This window comes from Hibiscus syriacus, unplaced genomic scaffold (assembly GCF_006381635.1).
Source record: "Hibiscus syriacus cultivar Baekdansim isolate YM2019G1 unplaced genomic scaffold, ASM638163v2 tig00110388_pilon, whole genome shotgun sequence".
NCBI lineage: Eukaryota > Viridiplantae > Streptophyta > Magnoliopsida > Malvales > Malvaceae > Hibiscus > Hibiscus syriacus.
The window spans coordinates 187,387-198,938 of NW_024062718.1; the positions used below are offsets into that span (position 1 = coordinate 187,387).

An 11,552-nucleotide genomic window follows, 5' to 3' on the forward strand; every position below is an offset into this window, starting at 1 on the left:
TTTTCCATCTGCTGTTGAATGATTTACAGGGTATTAGGATTCGATGAATATTTTATCTGATTTTATTGCCTTTTTGCATATTTATTTCTGATAAACACTTTACTATGAAAGGGAAGATAGTTGATTCTCCTTGTACTGTTGCAGGCTTGACACATAATACCCCCATACATTATGTAATTTCGAGTTTTCATTTTTCTTAAAATATTTGTATTCGACACCTTTATTCAAACACGTTCGTATACATAATAAGACCCTCCAAATACATAAAAGAAAAAAAATCGAACATACTATTCTTCTACTGCATGCTCGTTGAAGCTGATAATTACCCTTAATGAACATAAAGTTTTTTTATTCTGCAATTTTTTACTATATAAACCATGTGAATTGATTGAGAATGTGCCTATATGCTCCTTGTCTTAAGACAATAATTCACGAGTAAAATCGTAGTTTTTGGCTTGAATTATGATTTTGCCTCAATCCTCCAATAGGTGATAGGACCATCAATAAACACCAATTACAATGCAGATCTGGGGGAGGGAAAAAAACACAGGAAAGCCGAATAAGATCAACTAAACAACGATTCGAAGGTCGAAGAAGTCGAAAAAAATGAGGTTAATAAGCTTTGAATCAAGTTTACTTACCCAGTTAGTCCCCAAGATAAGCCGAACTTCCTTGGTTTATAGATGGTAAGCCACATGATGCAGGGGAGCTGAACAACAAAAGAAGGTAAAAAAAATGAGTTCTGATGTGAAAATTCTTCAAAGAGAATTGTTAGATTTTTGATGGGGATGTGGCTTACGAAGTATGTTGTTGGTGCAAAAGCTAGTCCTCCGAAAAATCCGAGGAGGCCACCAAGAAAGGAAGGTAATTCCGACGAATCGTTATTGCTGCAATGAAAATATGATGCATAAACTTACATTCAAGTAGGTTGAGAGAAATGAGTTTTGCTTTTACTTACCAACATAAGAATTGCGAACGATGAATCGAAGCATTCGGGAAGGCTGGAAGTCTAGTTTCTTTACTAGCAGAGTTTCGATCATGTCGAATACCGGCATTGCATAGACCTATAGAGACCAAACATAAACGGAAACCTAATCAGTTAAATCTGAAACCAAGAGATTAACAAGAAGCATCGATGGATACGGACCTGGTAGCTTCCGATAACATGAACAACAAACATGTTAGCCACTGCTATGAGCCATGCCGGTTTTCTCCAAAGAGGAGGATGTTGTCTCGCACAGAATTGCCAACATCCAATACCCGATTAAGGCAACCGGGAAGTAGCACATAGCAATGACTACATACGCGACGATGACACCTTTCCACATCGGTCCTTTTGATGGCTTCTCGGGTGTAGATTGGATTGTAGCTTGGATCTCCAGCACCACATTGTGGCCAGAATAAGCAAAAGCTACATCACCCAAGCGCTGAGGAAGCAGAAGACAGTTCCGGCTGTGGTCGACGCTTTGTAGCCGTATTGCACATCATCCTGAACACCCTTGGATAGTGAAGCTCCCCAAGCGATGGTCGAGTAACTGTGGCAAAAAAAATCACCCAAACCTTGCCTTAACATATCTCAATACGCACAACAGAGAATGTGAATTGCAAATTCGTGATATACCTTAAGGACATGACAGCAGCAGCCAATGAGACACCAGAAATTGAGTCGAAGTTGGGAAGAGACAGTAGGAATTCAACAGAGGCGAAAATCATGATGAAATAGGTAAGTTTCATCTGTTGGCAGCTAGGGCAGACAGTGTCATGGAACTTCTTCAACGATTGTCCACCGGAACCATGTAAACGATGCAGAGACTAACTTCAACAAGAAGTTGCTGCGGCACCACAATGTAGACCAAGTTTTTCACCAAAGGCGTATTGTCCGAGTTCATGGTATCGATCAAAACGTTTACCGGGAATGAGCTCGTGCATTTCGACCATTTGCCACAGAGTATACAAGGTAATGATCCACGAGAATACCATGATAAACACACCAGGACCCCTGAAAAAAAATGAAAACGAGAGATAAGTGAATCGAATTTAATTCCAGCGTGAGGCGAACTTCCGATGCATACCATCCGAGGCTCGGCCATGGCATATGGAAGACTGAGCACACCAGCTCCAACCATAGCAGTGACATTGTGGAAAGCTGAAAACCACCATTTCCTACTTCTTGATGAGTTTAATTGGTAGCCAATCATCAATTGCTTTCTGCTTGTCTGATTTTTCTTTCACCTGTGATTCACAAATGGTACAAAATTCTCTCAGTTATACATGCATACATACATTAGGTAACAAGAGAGCTGTCCTACTGTAAGAGTAAGAAAAGACAAGCTCTTGTATGGTCTGAAAGAATGATATTACAAAACTGACCATGTGCTTACATGTGAACAGTTCATAAATATATATATATATACAAATTGTTGTCCCTTGTTCCCATATGTAATGGGGTAAGGGGAGGTAAGATAATAGGCTGTCCCCAACACCAAATTGAGACAGCTTCCGTAGAAGACCTCGAATTATGAATATATATACATATAAATAGTTAGGCTTGACTTTAGAGACCATTGTTTCGGACAAGTTTGGTTGATTACAGTAGGTCCGATGTAGCTTTTGATTGAGACAAACGTAACAAATAAAATGTAATTGACTTAAAGACTTGTTGACTAAGAACAGCAACCAATGGAAAACAGCTATAATAAATTAGTATCTGCAGCTTCCAAATAAACCAAAGGTTTCAGTCTACAAAAAATGGTCTACTTTTCAACAGTGATAGTTTGAAAATAAGGTGCTGTATGAAGAAGATATTAAGGTTTAGACGTAAACGGGCGGGTAGGATGGATATTTCATCTCCTATCTTCATATTCACCTAATATTTTTAAATTTATCATCCGTCCACCACCAGATGGGTAAAATTTTTTAAATCCACACCCGCCCACGCAAGTATATTCTCAAATTCATCCCATACCTACTCCTCAACTAGAGACGTACCCGCTAGACCCGCATGACAACAATCTAAGTTATACATAAGCAACAAACATAAACAAACACGTCCATTAAGAAAAAATAAACTAGGATTATCTGAAATAAGTAACTAGATTTTAAAGTATATAAAATAAACTAAGAATTATCTGAGTTAAGTGTAAGCGCAAGCACGAGTTTGAAAAAAGTTTGATTCATAAACTTATCCTTAATATTTAGTAAATTATAAGTTATATCTTATACAATATTAAGATTTATAAATTAGCTATAAAATTATACTTAAATTCATAATAGTCCAAAATTTAATGCGTATTTAGTGGGCGGGATGATGCGGGGAAGGTAAGGTCTCAAACTCATCACCCGCTCACTATTCGCGACAGGTACCAAAATCGTACCCGTCCACTATCTATTAAAATTATACCTCCACCTAATTAAAACGAGTACGGAATACCACAAAATTATACCCGTTTGTGAGGTTTGATGCTCCTTCGGTTGAGCGTATGAATGAACTAATACAGTACTCACTTTTCTGATGAATCTCAGAGATAGATATCACGACACGTGTATTGACTGAAAAAAAAGAGCCCTTGAACCAGGATCATGATCTCAGCAGGATTTTATGTCCATTTCAAGTTCTTAGGCGAAAATCAGCAAATTTTACACGAGCTAAAGGACAAACAAATACATCATACATACAGACACAAGACAAAACAAAGATGCACTACTGCATGCAAAAAGGATGATGTAAGATAATAATAAAAGGGCACTCACTGAGTTGTCAGGGACATGATCACCATTGTCGGGAGCAGGAGGTTGATGAGTTCCCATGATGTCTGAAACTGAAAAAGAGAAGAGAGAAAGCGAAGATGATAATCAAAAGTTAAAAAAAAACATGGAAGACAAATCCAAACTGGTTCGGTTGGTATTAGAGGGCTCCTACATTAATGGAAACAAGGGAAAAAAGGGGGCCTCACCACAGTTCCTGATGCTGACGCCTTTCATGTTCATTTTGTTCCACTTCATATTAAAGTTTTTATGCTGAAAAAAACTGGACTATTCTACGAACCAAACAGTGGGTTAGTAGGTTGTACGCAAAATTACAAAAATATAATAATTTTATTTATAAAATACAGATAAAATTATTTAGGAATATATGTGTAAAATATTAGAATGTGATCCGAATTCGATGTAATTTATTAGAAACTTACTTTTTTTAATGTTAATTAATGATAAAATTTATTTTGAATAATTTTATACTAAATGAATTTCATTTATAATCAAGAATATCTCTATAAATATATTATTTATGATTTTATGTGAAGTTGTTTATGTAAATGTTTTTTTGTATTTTTATTCTCGATATTAGTAGAATTCTTCTCATTTTTTTATAATTTTTTTGAAATAATTTTTTAAATAAAATCTTGGTATATTTTATGAGCATTATCACACTTATTCTTATATTATAATAGTAAAATTATTTATGTAAAAACGATTTTATCAAGACTCAACAAATCCAAAGATAATAACGAATGAGGACTAAGATTAAAAATAAAAAGGAAAAATAATAAAATGAAAAACTTGCATAAATGGAAAAAATAACGATGAGGAAAAAATCGTACAAACTTTATGAAAAAAATAAGGACAAGTTCCTACGATTTTTTTTTCAGAATAAAAATTATATAATTATATATTTAGTCACCCAATTATTATTATGATTCATTTTCATAATTCAATTTTATTTTAAAAAATCATACTTAAATTACGTTTGTGTTCTGTTTGATTATTCATAATTAAAAAAATAGAACTATTGATACGTTATTTTTATATTTCAGTAATGACATGACATTATCCTATGATGATATGTCAATATCACTGTTTTTTTTTAACAAGAGATGATCAAAATAGATCTAAAACATAACTTTAGATATGATTTAGTAAAAAATAATTGTGTGACTAAAACAAAACCACAAAATACTGAGGTAACTAAATTGTAATTTATTAAAATAAATAATTATGAATACTTTTGTACTCGTGAAAATAAAAATTCTTAATAGTATTTACCTAATATTTTATAGGCATGTAATAAATAGAAGATTCACTAAAGCTAAGTAGCTAACCGTTGAACTTGTGTTACATACAAAGTGCTAACATCAATTTGTATCACCGTTTTTTAATGAAATGTAAACATTTGTCAAATAATAACATATAAAGTAGTCTTAGTAATTAAATATAGTATTATTTTTATTAAGATTTTAAGTTTAAACAACTGTATCTACGGATATATATTATTGATAACTAAAAAGATTCTGAAAAGATAATATCTTATAATTACCTAAATTATTAAAAAAATATTTAACAAATGATGAGTTTTTCAATGAGATCCAAATTAGCATCGGATTAAATTGATTTAATTTTATCGGAACATCCCATTGACCATTGTTTTAGAATCGGACCGGTCAGCGAATCGGTCGTGCTATCGGTCACTGGTTCAATCGGTCGAACCAGTCAGACCGGTCGTAAACGACGACGTCATAATTATTTTAAAAATTAATAAAATACAAAAAACATTAATAAAAATAAAAAATTAGGTTAACCGTTCACTCTGATCGGTTCGAGCAGTTCAAAGCCGATTCGAACGGTTCTTTACGTTTTACTATAACCGGTTGAACCGGGGTAAAATAGACCGGATAAGAACAGCGGTTCCCGATTAAATCGGCCGATCCGATCCAGTTTTCAAAACAGTGCCATGACCCATGATGGATCAAGGGCTCCTCTTTCTCCGATGAAGGCAAGAAATGTACGGGTCATGATGAGGAATAAAATAGAAATGAATATTCAATTCAAAGGCAAACTTCAATTTCCAATTTAATAAAGTATAAAGAATATCACATGATTCATGTACTTTTACCATCTTAAGTTGTTGGGCTTGTAATAAATTACTACAACTTGGACTTTTAGGTTGCATTGCAATATACCTCTTTATTTATTTTATTTATTGTAATGACGAGCAACCTAGCCTAATAACTAACTCTACCACTTTTCCCCCTGTCAAGATCATAAACTATTCTTAAAGATACTATCATTTGTGGGTTCTTGAATTTCCTTCTTGTCCCAATTTGACCATCTCATCAGTAATTTTGTTCCTCTCACAAGGGTGGTGCTGCTTGAATATCCCAATATTTCCTTATCATATCAGCTATGCAATACCATACTGTTGCTTCAAAATCTTTTGGACCAGCAACCTGTAAGTGCTTCCAGACTTTCTTGTTGTCAACATCAATGATCATATTTTTCAATGAGTTCCCATGCAATTTTCATTTCTTCCCGTACTCCCCAAAGCTCCGCCTCTAATATTAACGTTGTGAATAAAATAATTTATATTAAGAAATTGTTTTTCACAATAAATTTTTATAATACTTAGGTGGCGTTTGGTTCGTTGGAATGTTTATGAGGGAATTGAAATATGTGAAGGAATTGAAATCTGTCAGGAATTGGAATCCAATTTCATATTCTGTTTGGTTCGCAGACATGTCAGATGAATTTAATTTCAATAAGATAAAATGACAAAATTACCCTTCTTATTTTTTTACTTTATTTTAGTTTGTTTTACAACTTACATATAGTAATATATTATAAAAAATTAAAAAATATTAAAATTTCATTTTATTGATTAATTTTTCATTTCAATAAATTATAAAAATCATGCTAATAAACATCATAAGTTAAAATCATCGCAATCAAAATATGTTAATAAATTACCAAAAGATAGAGCAATATTTTGACACATTCAAATCGGATTATGTTAATTAGTTACAAAAAATATACTAAAAACTATTTTTATTCAATATATGAATTAGAAACCGACCCGATTTTTTTCACCCTAAACCCGAACCCGACCCGAATATCACACTTAAAAAACTCAACCCGAACAAAATAAAGTTTCACCGACCCCGAATATATGAATTAGAAATCCGACCCGACCCGAAATAATAAAAAATTATTTTTATTCAATAAAAACAGTGACTTAATTGAAAATATATATATATAGAAGGGTATTATTGTAATTATTCCTAAATATATAAGGTGAAATTATATATATTTTTGGGTCGGGTATTTTTCACCCTAAATCCGAACTCGACCCGACCCGAATACCACACCTTAAAAAACCGACTCGACCTGACCAAAATAAAGTTTCACCCGACCCGAATATAAGAATTAGAAACCCGACCCGACCCGAAATAATAAAAAAAATATTTTTATTCAATATATGAATAAGTTACCAAAAGATTGATGAGGGTAGTATGGTCAAATTTCAATTCCCATGTTGGATTGAATTCCATCTATTCTTGAATGAAATTCACTTTCCCTCATTTGATGGAAAATTGAAGCCATGAGGGATTCCAATTCCCTTGGAAAACTTGAATCAAACATGGGAAAGTAGTGGAATTGGATTCCAATTCCCCCCAACTCCAAGGGATTCCATCCAACCAAAACGCTACCTTAATCTATATTAATTGGTTAATAAATTAAATGAAAATATTTAAAAAAAATTCAAATTAAAATTAACTATAAAAGTAAAACATATTTTAATATTTTATTCATGAATAATGAAAATGATGATAATGTCATATTTAACTACGAGAGATGACTAATTAAATTTGATATAAATTATAAAATTTTAATTTAATCAAATTATATTATTCATCTTGTAATTTAACATTATAATAAGAAGTTTACTCAATACTCTAATTTAATATTTTTTACATGTTTACTAAAAAGGTTAAACTTTTGCGATACACTAAATTAAATTTCAAAGACGTATGTTATATATTACCCAATTACTAGTGAACCAAACCACGATCCAATTAAAGTTAAATATGTGCTCATTAGTGCGTCGAATTAATCAATTAAATAACTATTGGTTTTCGTACCATACCATATAACTTTAAAATCATGTTTTCCTATCATAGCAATATCAACTTGTCACATGCCATTTTTTTATTTAATGATCTTCCAATTATTATTACGTCGTAAAGGGACTTAACATGCAAAATTAGGGTTCACACCAAAAGAAAATTGTTCCGCACAAATCTATTATTCGCATGCCCAACAGCCATCATGCATCTCTTCTAAATTGCTCGCCAAAGCTGAAGGAAGGGGCTTTTAACAGCTACATTAACTTAGCATGAAGCCATGTGTCGGATCAAGTCGACCACCCGAGAACTGCGGCACCAAAAAAGAATTAACACCATTACACATCCACCACAGAGAAGCATACAAGCAAGACTTCCTTTTTACTTTGAAGGGAGTGTAGGATTTTACCTGTAACCCCACTCATTGTCATACCACGCAACAAGTTTAGCAAAGTTGTCATTCAAAGCAATTCCAGCCTTGGCATCAAAAATGCTTGACCTGTTAAATAAATCACAACATCGCATCACTAAACCTCCATTTTCCCCGTCTAAATAGCCCCCATATACAAAATCAACATTAAAGAAATATTGAAAGAACGAAGCCTCGCACCTGCTGTCTCCAACAAAGTCGGTTGAGACCAAATCTTCATCTGCATAACCAAGAATTCCCTTCATGGTGGTCTCAGATGCCTCCCTACACAAAAAAGACGCATGGTGTCATTACATAAACGGTATGCGTCTTTTAAATTAAATACAGCATACTATAAGATCAAATATTCTTAATCCTTACTTGATGGCAGCCTTTATATCTTCGTACGAAGCCTTCTTCTCAAGCCTCACAGTGAGGTCAACCACAGAGACATCAACAGTGGGAACACGGAAAGCCATTCCAGTTATCTTACCATTCAATGCTGGCAACACTTTGCCAACAGCCTATGTAATAACAAGATCATTTAAAAACAATATATAGCAGGCTAGTCAGTCCCATAATACAGGGGCAAAATACAGGTGCTAACATCTAAAGCTAATCACAAATTAGCTGCAGAGTGATGTTTGAATTTCCTAGAAAGGAATATATATATATGGTTTTAAAATATAAAATTCTACTAAAATTATAAGTTCTACCAAAACATAAAAATATCATATAACTTTACTAAAAAGACGAAAAATCAAATCATTAAATGTATACATGCATTACTTATAAAAGTAAAATCTCAACTAATTTTAGTTATTTCAAATTTGAAAAAGCTTGTGCCTCCAGATGCATTTGGATAAAAAATAGCAAGCTGATAATATAATTAACTGAGAAAAAAATATATAATCCCACTGTCACAATTGATTTTTTAAAGTCCAAATTTGAACTTTGAACTAAATTATTTTAAATATTTTAACTAAAAAACTACTCGATTGAAGTCAAAGTTAAAAAGTTTTAACTACCAGAAGAATATCACAATTTTTTTGGGCATAAATAGTAGAATACCTCTTTTACTATCTGATTTCTAAGAATTTTCTAAAATCCATATTTAGAAAAAAATTGATTAACCCCATTGAATAAATGCTGTCAGGACAAAACCAATATCTTTTGAAAAATAATCTACATCTGAAAATAGATACATACCTTGGCAGCTCCAGTGCTGCTGGGAATGATATTGAAGGAAGCAGCTCTACCACCTCTCCAGTCCTTCATTGATGGACCATCAACAGTCTTCTGGGTAGCTGAAAAAAAGATAAGTCAGTCAACAATACGGATCTTGATAGGGGAAAAAAGCAATTAAACACCAAGTAATTACCAGTAATCGAGTGGACAGTGGTCATAAGACCCTCAACAATACCGAATTTGTCATGAATTACCTGCCATCATGTTCACAGGTTAAGAGATAAAAGTATTAGCAAATGCTTTAAAACAATAACAGAGGAATAATTATTACCTTAGCCAACGGAGCAAGGCAGTTAGTAGTGCAGCTAGCATTGGATACAATGTCCAGGTCAGGCTTGTATTCCTTCTCATTTACACCCACAACAAACATAGGGGCATCCTTACTGGGAGCAGAAATGATCACCTTCTTTGCACCACCCTAAGAGATGGAGGAAAAAAAACAAAGGATAAGAAAACCAGAAATGAGAAAGGCATGTTGCAAGTCCCTGGGAGTGAGTGTTGGATTAGCATTTGTTTGATATTTTTCATATATTTTGATGATTATACCCTATAAACATGTTCAAATATGAATCGAGCACAGATGTCAGTAGCATTTAAGTTCCAAACCCGCAGTGCAATATTCCTTCTTCAGTCTTAATAGACACAAAAGGCATGTTAAACTTGGGGAAAAACTAGTGTAACATACCTTCAAGTGAGCAGCAGCTTTATCCTTGTCAGTGAAAACACCGGTAGACTCAACAACATATTCAGCTCCAGCCTCAGCCCATGGAATTTCCTCAGGGTTTCTACCATCAAGCCCATAGGCATGTCAAAAAAAAAATATTTCCAACAAACAAAAACTCACCATATTCGATCAAAGGAAAAGAAAACCATACCTGATACCAAAAACAGTGACAGGCTTTTCACCAAAAAGAAGGGTCTTTGAGTCCTTCACCTTAAGTTCATTGTGTTTCCATTGGCCATGAACACTGTCGTACTTAAACATGTAGGTCTGTACAAATACAATTTTCAAAACCAAATCAATAAACAAATTATTAAATAATTCAAACAAAATAAACAATTATATTTTCTACTGTCGATATAAAAACAAGATCAGCTCACTGAAAACCAAACAGTAACAATTATTTCATCTTAAATATCTGATAGATCAATGTTTTAATAAATCAGAGACAGTTGAAATGTTATTAAATTGTTCATACTCGTTAGGCAGAGATCAGATACGGAAAGATAAATTCAAATCACGAATCCTTTCAGGTCAGCTTTGTTTCTACTAAAAAAAAAAACTTCAACACGAGAATTCATTCAAATTAAAGCTCTAGAAAAACATAAAAGAAAACAAATACAAAAGTATACAGAGGAAAATAAAATAAAATAAATTACAATTACTAACCATGTAATCAGTGGTGATGAAAGGATCGTTAACAGCAACGAGTTCAACATCTTCGCTTTGGAGAGCCACTCTTGCAACCAAACGACCGATCCTTCCAAATCCTTCACCAAACACCAAATAAATAAATAAATCAGCTCCATAAAAAATACAACCAAAGATTAAAATATATATATTTACCGTTGATTCCGATCTTAATCTTCCCCATTACGGAAAAACAAAAAGAAAACAAAGGCGGCGGAGGAGTAAATGAAGCTTGGTTAGAGAATATGAAAAGAGTGATGATTACGATGAGGAAATGAAGAGTATAATTAAGTATATAAGAGAGAAAGAGGCAGAAGTGGTGGAAACTTCTGGTAGCAATTGGGACCACCAAACATGTGGTGGAAAAATCGAGGCTTGCTCACGTGATTTTTGGGTTAGGATTCTTTTCCAACCCATTTGTGGATGCCAAAATTTTGTTTTTTTTGGAATTAAATCAGTTCAAGGATTTCATGATTCGATTCCAGATTTTAATTAATTATTTGATTCTTTAATATCATATATTATTTTTTTATTTTAATCTCATACCTAAAATTTTAGATAGTTAACAATTTCATCTATTTTTATAATAAAA

At 33.1% G+C, this 11,552-nt stretch overlaps 1 protein-coding gene and 1 pseudogene across 1 annotated transcript; both read right to left on the reverse strand.

Moving 5' to 3' along the window:
• Nucleotides 1-732: 732 nt before the first annotated feature.
• On the reverse strand, nt 733-3,872 carry LOC120122964 (annotated as a pseudogene).
• A 4,108-nt stretch (nt 3,873-7,980) lies between these two features.
• LOC120122953 (glyceraldehyde-3-phosphate dehydrogenase 2, cytosolic-like) lies at nt 7,981-11,246 on the reverse strand. The gene is made up of 11 exons (XM_039141982.1): nt 11,117-11,246; nt 10,940-11,040; nt 10,425-10,540; nt 10,235-10,334; nt 9,821-9,967; nt 9,683-9,743; nt 9,511-9,608; nt 8,683-8,825; nt 8,503-8,586; nt 8,302-8,391; nt 7,981-8,202 (listed from the first exon to the last, which is right to left on the reverse strand). The coding sequence occupies exons 1-11, from the start codon at nt 11,142-11,144 to the stop codon at nt 8,160-8,162; spliced, it is 1,011 nt and encodes a 336-aa protein (XP_038997913.1). The 5' UTR covers nt 11,145-11,246; the 3' UTR covers nt 7,981-8,159.
• Nucleotides 11,247-11,552: the final 306 nt, after the last annotated feature.

Bases quoted from the DNA above. Each gene is read 5' to 3' on its own strand.
- LOC120122953 (XM_039141982.1), bottom strand. From the start codon at position 11,144: ATGGGGAAGATTAAGATCGGAATCAACG. The intron at 9,968-10,234 runs GTATGTTACACT...TCCATCTCTTAG, and splicing joins AAGCTGCTGCTCACTTGAAG to GGTGGTGCAAAGAAGGTGAT. The intron at 8,826-9,510 runs GTATGTATCTAT...GTTATTACATAG, and splicing joins GCAGCACTGGAGCTGCCAAG to GCTGTTGGCAAAGTGTTGCC.